The 18,596-nt window shown below is 40.5% G+C and overlaps 2 protein-coding genes across 12 annotated transcripts in view; both read left to right on the top strand.

The window, feature by feature from the left end:
- trps1 (trichorhinophalangeal syndrome I) overlaps nt 1–11,114 on the top strand; it is a 126,260-nt gene extending 115,146 nt beyond the window's left edge. For all 6 annotated transcript variants that reach the window (XM_061759350.1, XM_061759355.1, XM_061759349.1 and 3 more), the window contains 2 exons: nt 133–255; nt 3,024–11,114. In XM_061759350.1, coding sequence (XP_061615334.1) covers nt 133–255; nt 3,024–4,457 — 1,557 coding nt within the window. In that variant the 3' untranslated portion in view covers nt 4,458–11,114. The remainder of the gene's footprint in view (nt 1–132; nt 256–3,023) is intronic.
- Nucleotides 11,115–14,019: 2,905 nt separating this feature from the next.
- Nucleotides 14,020–18,596, top strand: part of csmd3b (CUB and Sushi multiple domains 3b) — a 386,559-nt gene continuing 381,982 nt past the window's right edge. For all 6 annotated transcript variants that reach the window (XM_061760284.1, XM_061760282.1, XM_061760283.1 and 3 more), the window contains exons 1-2: nt 14,020–14,138; nt 14,195–14,250. The gene's annotated coding sequence lies outside the window, so the exon portion shown is untranslated. The remainder of the gene's footprint in view (nt 14,139–14,194; nt 14,251–18,596) is intronic.

Genomic DNA, 18,596 nt, shown 5'->3' with positions numbered 1-18,596 from the left:
AATATACTGTAAATAATGACTCACCTGAAAATATTTTTTCAAACTCCTCGAACATCTTTACTTTTTATTCATCCGTTTGTGTCTATGTTCACCCTCTGACATTAATCTCGTTTTCTTTCCCTCATCTTCCAGCGGCGAAGAGGCAGCGGGGTCTTTTGCGCCAACTGTCTGACCACCAAGACGTCGCTGTGGAGGAAGAACGCCAACGGCGGCTACGTCTGCAACGCCTGCGGCCTCTATCAGAAGCTGCACTCGGTAAGTCTACTACAAATTGAATTAAATATTGATCTGTTTTTGCATGGAGGGATCCATCCATCCATCTACCGCCTATCCGAGGTCGGGTCGGGGGGGCAGTAGCTTTAGCAGGGACGCCCAGACTTCCCTCTCCCCAGCCACAACCGCAGGGATGTCAGATTCAATATTTTTTGACATTCCAGGGTGTGAGTGATTTTGGGGGGTTTCTGTCTATCTAGCTATCGTGTTATCAGTTGATTGGGCCATAGAAAATCATCCACGGTACAAATGGTTCTTGCACGAGAAATCAAATCCATACTGTTGGAGAACTGATCTGTACTGGACCACTTGGTAGAAATGCAGCTAAATTGCGTACTGTACCCAGAGAACTATACTCCCTGGTGGAAATAGTTATCAGTGGTCTGAGGCTCCAAAAGACTGTGCATCCGTTCATCTTTAGCATACCAAATAAACACTGCAAATTGCGCTCTCTTGAGGTCCGTTGCACTGCGAATCCTGCTCCGGAAACATAATATTGTGAAAAGTATATTTGATTTGGCTGCCGGGAAGTCGCAGACCTTAGTCAGCTTCCTCGGGAGCGCGAACCGTTCCGGCGTGATCCGAGCCGATCAGCCGTCTCCAGCCTGGGGAAAGACGATGGAAATCCCAAACTTAATTAGACGGCATGAATTACAGATGAGATAACGACACTCGGGTTCCGGAATCAGCCGGCTTTCGAGCGAGGATCACCTCAGACGTGCTGTTGTGGAGTTTGGAGTCATTTCACGCATCAGTACGGGTTTGCATATTGACTTTTTAAGCTGCCCTTGTTCAACTGCAAGGTGCTTCCAGTGTAATAAATCGCATTGTTGATTTAATAAACGCGCCGCTTGCTTGACAATTACTGAATATAGCTCATAGTGAAATCCAAAATGGGTCACGAAGGGATTCTTATTGGGTCACTGATTATCAGAGTAAAATTGGAGTAACCGCAGATTCTTAAAAGCTTAATAATAATTAAAAAATCCAATTATCATGGAAGTATGACAATATGATTCAATTGTATTGAATGTGCCATGAGCAAAATAAACAAGGTTACTCTATTTTTTAAATTTGTAATTCGTATTGTTGTGATGGTACGCCAAAAATCACAATTGGGTATGTACCTTGGAGTTTTAAGAGTGCAATAATAATGATCTTTTAACATTAAAATTTCCGTTTGATTGAAGATCTTTCACATGTTGGTGTATCAGCAATTACAGAAACAAAAAAATAGTTTGGTTATTCCTAATGCTGTTGATTGGAGTTTTTGTTTCTTTGTTAAGCCATGTTTATGAAAGAAAAATAGGGAAACGTTGTCTTTAAACACTAAAAACATTGTATCCTTTCTGAAAAATGTATCAACATTTATTCGAATAGTCTCCGAACTGAGAGGTCTTCAAGTTTTTTATATCTGCCTTGTAAAGGATCTTAAATTTGACTTCCATAAACCTGGATATACCTACGAAAGCAAATTTTGGGGGCAACAAATGAAGGCCTTCTATTGTTTATCATGATTTAAATTTACAATGTATACAGTATGTAGCTCTAATGGCAAAAGATGATCGATTCTAGTTAGTTTGGCTCCCACGGAGGATCTAGAAAAGTCTGTTAAATGCCCCTTGCGGATGCGCCAGGTTCAAAACTGCCACCGTCATCCCATTCATGCTCTCCCTCCTGGCGGTTGCGGCGACGGCCATATTTTACATGGCACGATAAAGGTTTTATTTGCACAACACACATGGTTAGCGAGGATCGCTGCTAGTAAAAACGCTGGCGTAATGAAGGGAGAGTTATGAATATGGAGTCACGGGCGCGAGAGGCAACATGTCGCCGTTTGTCTTCACTCTGTCAACCTTTTGTCGCCTCCGTTTGTTCACTTTTAAAATGGAAATGCTTTCTATTGATGCCGTGCATCACGTTTTGCTTCTACTGTCTTTGCCCACTCAACACTGACGAGCTTCTTTTGACTCTCCATGCACTTTCATTAAGTTTACGTCTGGTTCATTGAAGATTCTAAATTGTCAATAGGTGTGAATTGAAGTGTGAATGAATGATTGTTTGTGTGCCCTGTGACTGACTGGCAGCCAGTCTAGGGTGTAGCCCGCTTCTCACCCAAAGGTCAGCTGGGATAGGCTCCAGCGCACCTGTTCCGCTAATGAGGATGTCCTGTAGGAAATTATTTTTTATTTTATTTATTACAATAAACATACTGTGAGTGCATGTTTTGACAGTGACAAACCATATCTAAATGTCAGAGATATTGGGTTTTAATGCAATGTTACTATTTTATGTCTCTCTACCTCTCTGACAGTTTTTAAAAAATAGATTATTAGTTAGATTAAGTGTGTATCATTTACAGTCATCGTTATCAGATGTAAGCACTCCCCCTTGTGGTCAGGGTAGGAACTATTCATTAATATATACGAACATGAAGTTAGACTCTGGTAGGACACTGTGATAGTGGTGAGCACGTCTGGCCCACGGTTCAGAGATCCAGGTTCGACTCTAGGTTTTCACCGGGTGCGCCGGCTTTCTCCCACATTCCAAAAATGTGTTAGGTTCCTTGAAGACTCTTAAATTCTCTGTAGATGTGAGTATGATTGTGAATGGTTGTGTATCGATATGTGCCCTGTGATTGGCTGGCAACCAGTTCAGGGTGTACCCCTTGATCTGGGCTGGATGCAGAAAAAGCCGTCTACAGTAGAAAATAGATGTCACATTCTGACATTGTTTGTTGTGTGTTGCAGACGCCCAGACCTCTGAACATCATCAAGCAGAACAACGGCGAACAAATCATCCGCCGGCGCACCCGCAAACGCCTCAACCCGGACACGCTGCCGCCCGACAACCCCGCCCCAAAGCAACAGCGCGCCACCGGCGAGGAGCGCATCAACGGCGACGAGTCAGACAGGAGCTGCGCGTCGGTCAAGAGCCAGCAGCAGCCCTCGCCGCGCTCACGCTCGCCGCGCTCTACGCAGGCCTTCCTGGCTAACCAGACCCTGGAGATCCACCGCCGTATGCCGCCGCTGTTGCTCCCGTCGCACCCCGCCTCCTCAGAGGTGGCGGAGGTGCTGGCCAAAGTCGAAGCGGGGAAAGTCTGCTCCGGCGGCAGCTCGGAAAGAGGCAGTCCTATCGAGAAGTACATGCGGCCATCCAAACCCTCCAGTTACTCTCCTCCGGGCTCGCCAATAGAGAAGTACCAGTACCCCTTGTTCCCTGTGCCTCTTCCCCTCACGCTCTCGCCTGACTTGACGCCCGAGTCCGACTGGCTGCGCTTCTGGACCAAGTACAAGATGGCCGCCGCCGCCTCCGGCATGAGCAACCTGGGGAGCGCGGCGGGTCTGGCCAACAATGCGCACTACCTGGGGGCCATGGTGGCCCCGGTGCAGCAGCACCACCCGCAGAGCTACGCGGTGCCTTACTGCGCCTCACCATACTCGCCGCTCCCGCCGCCGCCTGCCCCGGCCCAGTACCCGCCCCCGCCTCTCCACCCTCAAAACTCATCGTCGTCCATGGAGAGCGACGCGCCCTTGGACCTCGCCATACGGCAACGGGACGCCACCGATGGCGCGGAAAAGAGGAAGTGGGAGTCGCCGTCATCCGAAAACGGGAAAGGTGAGGACGAGGAAGGTGTCACCCGGCGGGAGGCGGAAGACAGCAAGTCGTCCGCCCGCACCTCCGCGGACGTCGCCACGCAGGACGAGCCAAGCAACCGCTGCCTGCACTGCGCCATCTACTTCCTGGACGAGGTCATGTACGCTCTGCACCTGAGTTGCCACGGCGACCAGGGACCCTTCCAGTGCGGCTTCTGCCTGCACGTTTGCGCCGACCGCTACGACTTTACCACACACATACAGCGCGGCTTACACTGCTCCGTGGACAAAAAGACGCTGGCGACGGATCAGAATGACGCCACCGTGGCGCCGGAGCATCTGGATTTGGAGCCGGGACATCGAGCTTCGGAGCCAGAGCATCCGGATTTAACGGCCAAGAATTTGGATTTGACGCTGGAGCATCTGGATTTGACACCAGATTTGACCACAGGGGAAAAGGATGAAAGCGGTGACGGTGCAAAAGACGACGATTCCCTCAATGACGCCACAGATGGAAGTGAGGAAGGCAGCAAGATGGCGTCCGACGGCGGCGATGAGCCTGACGAGGAGAACACGGAGGCTCATTGATAACCCTTGGGAACATTGGCGCACGCTCCCGAAGGTGAGCCAGAGCGCACAACGGAGTTTAAAAAAAAAACAATAAGAACAAATGCATCCCAATGCTGGAATAAAAATTCCCCTGCGAAGAGCTGCAGGGACGGGAGAAAACTTGCAGGCAACCAGAACCATTTTTGATGGTATCAGAGCTGCTTCGCAGCTGTTACAGCGGTACAACTGGCACACATTCTGACTCTGCTGTGGAAAAACCAAATCTGATTTGGACTTGGTAGAAATGCGGTGTCAAAGTGGATCAGCGCGTCTTCTGCTGTTGGGCTTAAAAAACGGACTTCAAATAAATCTGCCTGGCAAGACTATTTGATTCGGTGTGGACGTGGCTGCCTGAAACCAGTCGAAACTGGTGTAAAACCCGGAACCGAAGTGTTCTCCGTGTCCCGTGTGGTCAGAACCAAGTGACTTTATTTTCTACCTTCCTCCGTGCCATGATACTAGCTACGTGCCTGGCTGCCTTTGCCTGCCTGATAATAGAACAAAACAACAATCTATTAACCGCTTAACCATTTGTATCCAATAATAATAATAATAATGATACTAATAATAATGTTCTAGTACAAAAACATGCAATTTCATACACTTTTCTTACATGATATATTATTTTGTAAGGGCAAATGTTTTTTTTCAGGACTTGGTACTACAAAATTAGTGTTTGTTTTTGTTGTTATGGAAATGGTACATGGAACATTGTGTGTATGAGAGTGTGTTTTTTGTCTGTGTGCGTGTGTGAGGGTCAAGGGCGCGTCCGTCCCCGATCTTGGATGTAAACAAAATTAAGGTTTGCTATTTCAGTCCTCAGGGGTCACGCGTGTTGCACACCAGCCCGCCTGCTTTTTATTTTCATTTGATTGTTGTTATGACTATTTTTGAACATGTACATTATGTAGCTGTCGTCATTATGTTCTCACGTATAGGGGGTCCTCGATTTACAACGGACTTCCAATCTTACGGCGATGAAGTAACCCGAACTTTTTTTTCGCAGATTAGGACTTCAGTCAAGTACAATTAACTTTTTCTTGTCAAATTATGACTTTATTCACATGCAATTAGAAACTTTTCTCTCACAATAGTCCAATTTTATTCAGATGAAAAGACACCTTTATTTGTGGAAAACTGCTATTCTTCTGTCGTGAAATTTACTTTACGATTCTAAAATCTTTCTAAAAATGTTACTTTACCTCTAGAACCATGTAAACGCGTGACTTTCATAAAATTAGAGCTTTTGGCATTTTACACCATTTTCTTTCTAATTGGAATCTGATATAGTCTATCACTAGGGATGCTATCGCAGTTGTGAAGTCATAATTACAGTCAATATTTGTAGGAAAAACAATTAAATATAAAACAGTCAAATGGAAAAACAGTAAATCTGATTTATTCTTACACTATCTGTAACCTCTTCATGTATCGGGACCATCGTAAACCAGGGACCCCCACATAGTCCATGTTCTCTCTGTTTTTTTTAGGTCAACTTTAAGTGTTTAACGTTTGGGTTATAATCAGTAGTCAATGTGCTACAGGTTACCTCCTCAGTAGTATTACTGATGCATTTTGTAGTGCAATCACTTCCCCCCCATTCCCACCTGCTTTATTTTTTCTGGCATCTATTAGATGTGTCTCAGTTATTTATCATCAGAATATTTTTCTACTTCTCAACTGTTTACATTCAGAGTTGTGACATAACCAGGTTGGGGAAAAAGAAAAACTTTACCTGCCTTGCTGCCTTAGTGACAAAAAAAAACAAAAAAACAAAAAAAAACACCATAAGACTAAAATGAAGGAAATAGAAGCCTTGGAATGATATTTTTATATCCCTGAATGAAATCCCGCCTAGTGCCTGCTCACACTTTTTTCTACTCAACGTTTGTGTCTTTGACTGGATTTACGCCACAGGTCCAAGTGCCCAATTCCGATTGAATGCCAAAATCCACGCACATTTTAAGTGACGCATAGCCAATATGGCTGCGTTGATATTCACTGAACACATGAATCAACCCGTAGACGCCAAAATTGCACATCGATAAGTCCACATAACACGGAAGTAAACAATACATAAATGATACAAATATTAAACACTGCATCGTGTTTAGTCGCCGTGGCCTGACTCTTCTCCCCCATTGATTTAAATGAGGGGAACAGAATATTTTGCTTATTTGGTGATGGACACCCCTCCAATGTAGCACCTTTCGACCATATTGTGTTAAATGTAGTTTAGATTGGCATTTCCCCCCCACCCCCCCACCCACCCATCTGGGTTCTATGATGGCCATTTGTGTCCACCACGCTTCTTTTTAATGCACCATTTTAGCTGTGTTATCGCAAATGTAATGACGCTTTCCAAGGTTGGGGAATTTTGTCTGATTTGATTATTTTCAACATCAGCTCTTTAAATGTTAATAATGTACTGTTTACATCAAATTGTACTTTCAGTTCTTTAAATATGTTAATAATATACTGTTTACATCAAATTGAACCTTTTGCCTCTATCGTGGCCACTTTTGCCCGACTGAAAACCATGAAAACTTAAATTCTTGAAATCCTTATTTATTGGATTGAATCATGTAATTTAGACAATGTTAGTTTAATTCTAGACTCAATACTTGAAAATGTTTGTTTTTTGTGTTGTCTACCAGGTTACATAATTTATCCAGTTTTGGGACAATTTCATGTAATATTCTTAGTTTTCAAAAAAGAGGCGTTTAATGGCTTACTGCACTCCAACGGAGCAAATTAATAATGCAATTTTGATTGAAGAAATGGAAGCGCCCTCTGCTGGTTGTAGAAAGATATACTATTAGGAGTATGAGGAAAATAAGGTGGTGCTGCACTTTGAGGTGGTTGTACAAGCTGTACATTGTGCAGACAAACTGGAATTTGAATGGTTATAAAAAAATAATTGAATGCATATTTTATAATAATGACAAGAACAAATGGGAGAAAAAACTATGCAGTAAAAGAAGCAAACACATTTAAATGTTGAAATTACTGACTGTCTTTATGTGGCCAAAAATGGCCACAAACAAGATGAAGATGAAAGGATCATAAAATTGAACAAGGCCCAAGGGTGAATGTTTTTCTTGGGAAGAAGACTGATCTGTATATTAGCATGATTCAGACTGACGAGGTAGCTGCACATTTACACTGCACTCGCATTATCAGATGGATTTCTATTCTGATCTGAAGGTATCAGAGTCCCTGTTTTGCTGCCATGACTCGGTTCCCAACTGAGCAAAAAATTCCAAAATGTGTCACTTGAACCATGAAGCGTAAATCCAGCCTTTGCCTCAAAAAGGTATGTCAACAAAAAGAAATGCTAACCCACCCGATTTTAAGGAATATAACCATCTTTCTGTGGGGGCATTATATTTTCATATTCCAAAGGATCAAGTAGACTTTGTTTTCAGAAATCAGCAGGGTTGATTTTCTGATCATTCTTATCTGGTCTTATTTTCACCTCATTAGCCATGATCGCAAACAAATGCTAGAGCCCTGAAAAAGATGTCGTGGCCAAGTATCCATTTTAGCACAGTGCCCACATGCTGATCATGGTGGAGGCGCAGCCAGGATGGCACCCATGTATTAGTCAATCACACCTAAGCAGTCGTGAAGCCGACATCTGCTCAGCAAAAACAGATTTTGTTTGCTCAGCTGGAAGCCGAACGTGGTGATTACACACATTTAGCTGGTCACCACAATTTAGCAGGAAATTGTACAAAAAATAAAACAAATCGTTGCAACATTTATCATAAACGCAGTAGAAAACAATATTCCAATTTTCAAATATTGAAAACATGCCTTACATGCTTATTGTTGGCAAAATTGTTTAACAATCAATTTAAAAACTTGAGGCCTTTATGAAATTTCGAGTCCAAGAGAAGGTTCTGATGCCAAAATAATTCATCACAAATACAAATCCATCCATATTTCCTTTAACTTGCTGTTAGCAGGTTTAGAAAAATGTTTTTCTCAATTTTTCCTCAATCCGCTGCACCTCCACGGAAATCTTCTAGTGCCCCACTAGGCTAAGTGCGGCTCACGTAGGATATTTTTTATAAAAAAGGGAAAATTCCTCCTTTCAGTCTTGATTCACTGATTGAAAATTGAGAAAATTCCCACTCTCACCCCGTTGAGAAGTTTCATGAAATTGGCACTAGTCGTGGAAAAGTCTACAACTTTACCATCGTTCTACTAGTGCGCTGAATTGTTTTACTAGTGAGCACAAAGAGTGTACTAGTAGATGGACCTTAAGCTGCATATCAAGGATATCAAATAAATACTCAAACAGCTTTCCATGTGAATGTGTTACTTTTTGCATGAAATCCTACTAAATTGTAAATACACCCGGTCAAGGTCGCACTTCGTTAGCTGCTTGAAAGTCACATGGTCTAAAAAAAATAGCTCAAATCCAAAGTTCGCCTTTAATTTTGCAAAAAAAAAAAAAAAGAAAGAAAAAAAAATCCTGCCATGTAAGAATGACAATAATTTCAACTGTGGAAAGTGAATGTGTAGCTTTTTTTTTTTTTTTTCTGCAGGCGGTCAAAATGGTCATGTTTACAGTGCCGTGAAAAAGTATTTACCCCCTCTCAAATTCAAAATTATTTTGCATATTTTCCCCACTTTAAGATCATCAAACAAATGTACATATTAGACAAAGAAATCCCAAATAAACATAACATACAGATTTTAAATTGTGATTTTATTTATGAAGGGTTCCCTGGACCTGTGTGAAACAGTAATTACCCCCCTTGTTAAATCATGAATTAACTGTGGCTAAATCACATTTAATTAAAAACTGTGTTCATTTTCACTGACTGAACCCAAGCCTGATTACTTCCAGACCTATTCAATCAAGAAATGACAAAATGAAGGCGGCCAAAAGAGCTCAAAAAGCTGCAAGAAAATGCCACGATCCAAAGAAATTTAACAGATGAGAAATGAAGTAATTTACATCTATTAGTCTGGAAATGCTTACAAAGCCATTTCTGAAGCTTTAGGACTTCAACAAACCACGGTGAGTGCCATTATCAACAAAATGGAGAAAAACATGGAACAGTGGCGAACCTTCCCAGGAGTGGCCAGCCTACAAAAATTACCCAAAGAGCACAGCGACGACTCATCCAGGAGGTCACAAAGGAACCTAGGACAACATCTGAAGAACTGCAGGTCTTCCCTGTCGCAGTTAAGGTCAGTGTTCATGACTCAATAAGGAAGAGACTGGGCAAAAATGGCATCCATGGCAAGAGTTCCAAGGCGCAAAACCCACTGCTGACCAAAAAGAACACAAAGGCTCATCTGCAAAAAAAAATCAAAAATCTGATTCCCAAGACTTTTGGCAGAATATTCTATCGACTGACGAGACAAAAGTGGAACTTTTTGAGGGCGTGCGTCTCGTTAGATATAGTGTAAATGTAACACAGCATTTCAGAAAAAGAACCTAAGTCAATTGTGGTAGTGTGATGATCTGGGGCTGCTTAGTAAATGTAGGACCTGGGATGACCTGCTGTGATTGATGGAACACTGAATTGAATTGTGCCCTTTACCAGAAAATCCTGAAGGAGAATGTTCGGCCATCAATTCGAGACTTCAAGCTGAAGCACACTTGGGTTCTTGCAGCAGGACAAAGATTCAAAACACACTTGCAAGTCAACTTCTGAATGGCTTAAAAAATGAAGGTTTCGGAGTGGCCAGGTCAAAGTTCAGACTTGAAGCCGATGAAAAGGCTGTGGCATGACCTTAAAAAGGGTGTTCATGCTTGTTGCTGAATTAAAATGACTGCAGGGAAGAGTGGGCCAACATATTGCCAGTTATTCAAAGTGCTTGATTTCAGTTGTTGCTGCTGAGGGTGGCCAAAGCAGTCAGTAGGATGAGGGGGCCAATACTTTTTCACACAGGGCCAGGTCGCTTTTTCCTTCATAAATAAGATCAGCTTTAAAAACAGCATTTTATGTTTATTTGGGTTATCCTTGTCTGACATTTACATTTCATTGATGATCTTTATCAGTAAAGTGGAGAAACGATGCAACAAAAAAATAAGAATTTGAGAAGGGGGCGAATACTTACTTACAGAACAGTACGTTTTGAAAATGTAGCAAAGAAATGAAGTGACAGGGAAAGACTGGAGGGCTTCTTTTAGGGCACAACAGTCCGACAGTGCTGTTGGTCTCTGACTCTGCCCACTTTGGTCCGTAAAGGAACCCGTTGGGAGACGCGTCCAAGTACAAACAACTGGAATGAGTCGCAAAACTTTCGTGCGGGAACGGTTTCGAACCACCACCAGATTTTGTCGTTTTCGTACATTTTTTTCAGTCCACGTCGATAAAATTCACATGGATGGCATTTCACATCAACGTTTACATTTAGGCCCTTGAGTGCGTTAGCTTTGTATGCCCATACAAAAGGTTGCGATTTCACTTTTCATTTCGTCGCGAAGGGACGACACAAACGTAGCTTAGCATGCAGCCAACGGTACGATCATGTCAAGAAGGGAGCTTAAAAAAGGCCAGTTTGGTCGGAACCATGCATGGGCAAATGTACGTTTAATCAACTTTTTTGTTTTTTGGTAGAATCTTTGTGTATTCCTTTTTTAAATATAAAATGGAATAGTTTTTTTTTGGTTTTTTCAAGGTAGTTTTCTGTCATGTCTTATTTTATTCTGTTATCTTTCTGTAGGCTATTTTTTAGGTATTTTAATGACATTTGGGTTTTTGGGGGGGGGGGCAAGAAAAAGTTTGTTACGCAGATAAACTTGAAACAAATAATATTGATAATGATGATAATTAATAAAAGTAACAAATATACTGATGATGTCTTGTCGCCTCTTGATTTTCTTGTCATCTGTGCTTTTGTGTTAACTCTTAGCATATTTGATTCCAAATAATTTACCAAGACAAACTTCAGCGTTCCAAACCTTTATCATAGTAGATGCTAAGCTAAGGTGGACACACAGAATAGTACTTTTAATTATGACTTTTATCAAGGCTGAAGTGTTTTAACAAAAGTGAAAGCAAAGATAATGTTTGTGTTTTGTTAGTTTACCAGATTACTTGCTGCTGTCCGATACAAACGGATGGTGGCCATTCTCATGCAGGGGAAAGAAGACAAAAAAAAAGTTGCAATGTTGTTTTGCTCATGCTACATGCTAAGCTAAGGTCCACAATACAGCCCTCCATTTTCCGTACCGCTTCTCCTCACAAGGGCCGCGGGCATGCTGGCGCCCATCTCTGCTAACTCTGGGCGAGAGGCGGTGTACACCCCCGACTGGTCGCCGGCCAACCGCAGGTCCACAATACATATGTTGAAAAAACACTGAGTTAGCAAACAATAGTGCACACATTTCTACTAAGGTTGAACTGTTACGATAAGTGGAAAAATACTTGGATTTGTTGTTTTGGGAATGCTACATGCTATGCTAACTGAAAAGAAAAGAATTTTGTTGTCCTTATTTGTTTGGTTTGGCATTTTTAAGGTTCATGGAAGATTATTTACCAATGGATAAATGCCTATTTTGATTCTTTGTTTCTGCACCGTTATCGGAATCTTCACCAAAATGTAAGTGCTTCTTCCCTTTTAAGTATTTTTTTTAAGTTGGTTAGTTTTTCCATAATTAAGCAAACAACCTCCTAATACAATTCTATTAGACTTTCTAATTCTTTCTATGTACGTTTTCCATAATAAGTGCACTTCTATCTCAAGTGAGACCTTGCATAACCTCAATGTTTCTCACATTTGCTAAATAATTTTTGGTTTCCCGGCACGTATCGCCCCTGTGAGTCAGGAACTTTGACAATCAGTGTTGCTGGAGCCATCTTAATCTTATGTTTGGTATTATCAATTTATCGGTGTGTTTATTATATGAGCATTGATTAGAGTTTATTAACTCGGCACCTAGAGTGAAATTAAGAGGCAGCAGGGTATCATTTGTGTGTGCGTGTGTCTGTAATGATGATTTAGCACAGATAGAGGATGTCGGACTGGAATACTAAGCAGCCTGGTGTCTTTCCACAGAGGTCATCCCAGACCGATGGATCTGCACATAACTATGAGCATGCTCAGCAAATTAATATGCAAAATAAATACAAATTGGCTCTATGCTGCTAGAGCAAGTAAACGGTAGCGTACTAACATGCGGTATATACTGTACACGTATGAGCAAAAATGTAAAAGGAAATTATTCAATTTTGGATTGAAAAATTTAAATGTAATTTGTATTAAAGCTGTTTTAAGTGCAGTTGTTTCCTGTCACCACTTAAAAAAATTAATAATAATTAAAATGTAACAAATTTAAAGAAATAAAAACATACTAATATCTCATCCATGATAAAATGTTTGTTATATAATTACATGAAATACATACAGTATGTCATTTTCTCCCCTTAACTGCCAATTATAAATTAAAAAAAAAAATCAAATAATTATTCGAATATTATTAATGATAACCAATACATCATATACTGTATTAACATATCACTGGTGTTGAGCAGAAACCTTGCATCTCCAAAACTGTCACTTTTCAGGGAGCCAAAAAACGGCAAGTTTGGTGATTGTGAGTGCAAAACATTTTCAACAGTTTAGATTGGTCAGTAATTTGTAAAAATAACAGACCCTCATGACAACTGACTAATATAGTAGTATTGATTTGTGAAAAAATATGAAATTGACCAAATTTGGACATAGGTGGTTTTGGCCCAACGCCAGCGATATGAAACCGTTCATTCTAAATGAACAAATTATTACGTAAAAATACATTTCATTTTCTTTTAAGACAGTTGATGTTTCAGAAAAGAATTATAATTAAAAATACATAACTAATACATTGTTGCCTATTTTATTCTGTGACCATGCTCTTAACTCAAAACCTTCTCAACTCATCTTCCCCCATTAAAATGAATGCTAATGCCATGAATCCGTTCCAGCCTGCCCCCAAACAACAAAAATGCTGCTTTGTAGTAAGAAAAATAGCACTCTATATTATTGTACTTTATAAAATCATACAGTTATGACATAGTTAAAAATACTGAAAAGAATGAAACAACTTTTGCCACTTTTCTTTTTTTTATGCTACAATAAAATGGACATTGTGCTGCTCCTTGTGGTGCCTTGGTCACCTGAGGGCAGTATAATACAGACCGATACGCACACCAAGAAGAGTGGCACAACTGACTCCTTATGCCACTGTTGCCGGGTTCTTTTGAACTTCCTCAAAAATAAATGGTGTGCAAAAAAAGTGCAACCTAGTGAGCATTTACAAAATCCAGTGAGTATTTACAAAAATGCAAAAAATCCAGCAAAAAGTGAAAAATACTACCGGTCATCTTTAGCGTTCAACTTGGCACACGACGCAATGTACCCTTTCAAAACCCTTAGCCCCTCCCACTGGGCATCACATGGTACAGTGGAACATTTATCTATTTATTTTATAGCATAGAGGTCATTTTAAGCATGTTTAGTTCTCGATACAAATTTGTACAAATATGGTCCCACATTGTGCACTCATAAATAATGAAAACATTTCATTTCAGCAAAAACAAAACCTCTGGTCACCTGACCTCCAAACCTGATTGAATGGGCTTGTAAACTACTTCCATATTTGGACTTCCTGCTTCCTGCCTGGCGCGAGCTGATTGTGTCACGTCAACGGTGAGTGCAAATGTTTGTTTGCGTCAAACATGCAACTGAAACGGTTTCGTTTCCAGGTGACACTGCAGAGAAAAGCGAGAAATGAGTGTCCCAACGCAGCTCCTTCCCTCAGGTAGGCGCTACCGATCAATGCAAACTAGAACTAGCAGACATTCCAACAGCTTCTTCCCTCTTGCCATCAACTTCTGAAACAGCTAACCTACAATTCCATTGCAACATGCTGCCCATTTCTTTTGCCTGAGTTTGTTGTCACATTTCTGTGGGGCCAATTATATATTACTCGTGCACTCACTGTAGTTGTCTCGCCACGTTGTCCTATTTGCAATAGCTGTTGTTGACCAATACTGGCCACTCGTGCCAGAGTAGCATCTGCTCCATTTGCACACTGATTGAGGAGTATCTGCAACATTTGCACAATCGACATTGTCCCAGATTATTGTACTACTCGCTTGAAGTCTCGGCGCCCTTTGCACAATGGTCATTGCACCGGACTTTTGCAATATTAGTCATTCGAACTAGTCTAAGTGCTAGAGGACTCTGCATCTTTTTGCACAATTGTCAAAAAAAATAAAAATAAAAAATTGTACCACCGGCATTACCAGATAACGAGTAACCCTTTATTGCTCAGTGACTGTGTTTGTCAATGTCTTTATGTCTCAAAAGTGTTCTCGGTCAATTGACTGTCTGTTGTCGTACTAGAGCGGCTCCAACTACCGGAGACCAATTCCTTGTGTGTTTTTTGGACATACTTGGCAAATAAAGATGATTCTGATTCTCAATGTGAGGTGTGCGCGTGCATGAGTGTGTTACATATGCAGTCAGCCGTCACCTCCACAATAATACAAGTCATTTTTCGCTTAGAAGAAAACATACAATGCGGTATATACAATATGTTCACGTCACTGCAGTCCAGTTATTTTTATTTTATTTTTTTAATTACTAAAGAACACATAATTACTTGCTAAATTATAGTTATTGTATATTTGAGATATATATATATATATATATATATATATATTTATACTGTCTATGTATATTTAGAATTTTAAAAAAAAATATGAGGAATAGCTCTCAATATGATGCAGAGAGCAAACAAAAATCAATAGTCGAGAATGAGATGACGGCAGATTTGACTTCTCCTCTCTGTGTCTGGCCGCCTGGGCCATCCGCAATGGAGTGGAGCTTCAGGTCAAACTACATTCCCTCTTCTTCTTATAGTCTTGCCTCATTTTTTTACCCTCATCTGTTTCTTTAGGGCAAGTCTGTCCAAAAATGGCCGTTCAAAATTTCTGACAAAAGTATGATGGAGCAAATGTTTATTCTTGTGTATGATGAGCTTTTATCTGTTAAATCTTTTGTGGCCTTTTTATGACGGTTCCTCTGAAGCTTTATTGAATTTGCTTAATGTATTTGTCTTTTGGGAGGCCGACTCCATTGTGAGGGTTTTCACCACACTCAAAAACTCACCAAATTATTAGAATTTACTTCCGATAAGGGTGGTGGACATGCTCCCCTTAAATTGACTCAGTCGGGAGACCATTTATGTCAGGTAGTTGTAGATAGATAAATACAAGATGGAGAGACAGAAGAATTCATCTTATCTATTTAAATACAAAACAACAAACAAATACCACTTTTGTCTTTTATTGCAAATTCACTTTCTCGTGATTATAATATTAAAGTTTGTTTATTGCAGATTCAGTGTTTAAGCAAAACGTAAGATGATAAACCTCAACGCTACATTTCTGCAGAGAAGGGAAACGTGCACATCGTAGTGATTTTTCATTAAGTATTGCGTTTGGCCCGCAACGTTGTCCCAATTTTTAATTTTGGCCCACTGTGAATTTGTGTTTGACACCCCTGATTTACACCATTTCAAGGGGTCTTTGGAGGGGGGGAAAAAAAAAAATCTCCAGAAGCCTTGCAGTAAAAGACACATGAAGTCTGCCACTTTGGATTGAAGCAGCCATTTTAGAGTCATTTGTGTGCCATTTCCAAAATGTATTTTGTCCCAGAGAATTTGTCTGATTGCTGCCAAATTTGAGCCACATACACTGGACGGAAGATAGTTTATAGCTTTTATTTCTTGAAAAGAAAAAAAGTGGAATAATCTCTGCTTATTGACTGATGGATCCATCTGCGATCCCCTTTGAGACCACCGACCAGACAAGGGAGTGTCCATTTTGTTAGCACGGTGAGATAAGTCCAGCTCCTCTGCCCTAAAAAACAAATGTCCGCAGTCTCGGAGCCCATTAGAAAGCTCAATGATGGGCGAACACATAATCGATCATCCTTTGGGCCATTTTCCACATTACAAACAAGCTCCAAAATTTGGATTTATTTACTTTTGTCCTGTCATAAACAACTTTTTTTCCTGTAAATTTCCATTTATCTTCACCATTATTTTTATGACTTCTGTGTGCATGCAAACAAAAACACATGATGAATTTATTTCCCGTCAGGCTACTTATTACCTGAGAAGAGTACTTGGTTACTATGGCAACACACACCATCGCTGTACCGAAGGGCTCAATGGTCGAAAATTGATGATTAGTGTGTGCGATGTTGTTTTGCTCAACAAACCACATGAGAGATAACATGAGTCCCATTGCATTGGATTAGTGTTTTATGTTTTGTGATCTAATGTTGGGTTATATGATACAGTGGTGGTTTGAGATACAAGATTTAGGAGTTTTTCAAGATGCGAGCCGTCGTCGTATAGTGGCAGTGACTTCAACGCACTTCACAACAGGCAGCGGGTTGGCACAAAGTGAACAATTCTTTACAAAGACACTTTGAGCTGTTTATTGCCACTCCCGATTGAAGCGAAATGTCAAACTAAAATACAAAAGAACAGAATTACATATTGTGTATTGAATACAATCACAGAACTTTACCTGGCACTAGCTTAATGCTAACACACAATTTAAAATGGCACAGACAGGCATATTTCAACATTTGATTTTTTTGGGGAGGTGCTGGAACAAATTAATGGAATTCCCACTCATTTCAATGGGGAAAGATGATTTCAGTGTTTTGAGTTACAAGCATGTTCACGGAATGAATTAAACTCTTATCTCAAGGCCACACTATATATATATATATATATATATATATATATTTATTTTTATTTTTTGATTACTGTATTTTTACTGAAGATTTGATTGGTTCTTTTGTACTTCTATTTTTTGTCATTTTAAAAACATTTTATTATATATTAAATGTATGTTTTAAAGATTTAAATACTAAACATTTTATTTTTAATAAAATTTTCATTCATTATTTTTGATCAATGCAACATTTGAATATTTAAAAGCGTAACCCTAACACACGTGCGCGCCTGCGCACACACACACAGGAACAAGTAACGCTGTCTATCTGTAGCAGCCAATCAGTAGCTGACACTGCCTCATAACCTTTAAATATGAGCAAATAAGTCTGCAACACAAGGACACACGCGGCGCCTACCTGTAATCAATGGCCATAAATCACAACACACACACACACACGAACATGCCAGGTCTACTGCTATATATTCATAAACTATATATGAACCGACACACACTAACCACAAAGGTTACATATGCACACACATCTGTCATTTTCCATGATGATGTGATTGATGATTACGTTGACGTTGCGTACGGTTCATCGAACACACCGTATCGATTTGAAGTGTGTGTTTGGCTGTGTGTGTGTGTGTGTGTGTGTGTGTATGTATGTTGTCTGTGTTTGTATGTTTGACCTTTTGCCAGTGATTAGCATCAAGGCGTGCTGGGAATAATCATCGCGCTGTCAATCACCGGTGCAGCGGCATCAGCATGGATGTCAGAGACGTCTGAATGGCTGTGCCATTTTCTTGTATTGGCACACGTCTTAGTGAGTTGTACACTTCTACTTAATGGAACTTTTCTTTCCCAAAAGAATTTCTAATTACAAATTTCACGCTGTGTGTTTAAAACTACCACACAACTCTGACTTCTGCTAGCTTAGGCCTAACAAACAATGCAAAACACCATTGACATGCTAATGGTTAGCAGTGATAATCGCAGCGTTAGCACCCTTTAAGCAACGGATATTTGACATGTAGAAAGACGTTGCAACGATACTCACAGGCATATTTTATTTAGCCTCTGCAAATACAACTATTACTGCAGTTTACTCAGCCACTTCAAGTAGTTGTGAGTCTTTGTTTGTCTTCATGACTGTATTATACTGCCCCCGCTGGCCCACTTGTATACACCAGAAGGAGTCGGATTGAATTAATCATGATGCATGAGCTGTTCAATTAACATTCCATTTAATTATGTGATTACTGTTTTATAAAGTAAATACTATAGAGATACATTTTCCTGATTTAAAACCACATGGGAGACTGGTTAGCACATCTGTCTCACAGTTCTGAGGACCCGGGTTCAAATCCGGCCTCACTTGTGTGGAGTTTGTGTCCTCCCCATG

Source organism: Phyllopteryx taeniolatus, chromosome 21 (genome assembly GCF_024500385.1).
Source record: "Phyllopteryx taeniolatus isolate TA_2022b chromosome 21, UOR_Ptae_1.2, whole genome shotgun sequence".
In the NCBI taxonomy this organism is placed as follows: domain Eukaryota; kingdom Metazoa; phylum Chordata; class Actinopteri; order Syngnathiformes; family Syngnathidae; genus Phyllopteryx; species Phyllopteryx taeniolatus.
Note: the sequence above shows the minus strand (reverse complement) of the source record. Positions and strands in the feature narration are given on the sequence as shown.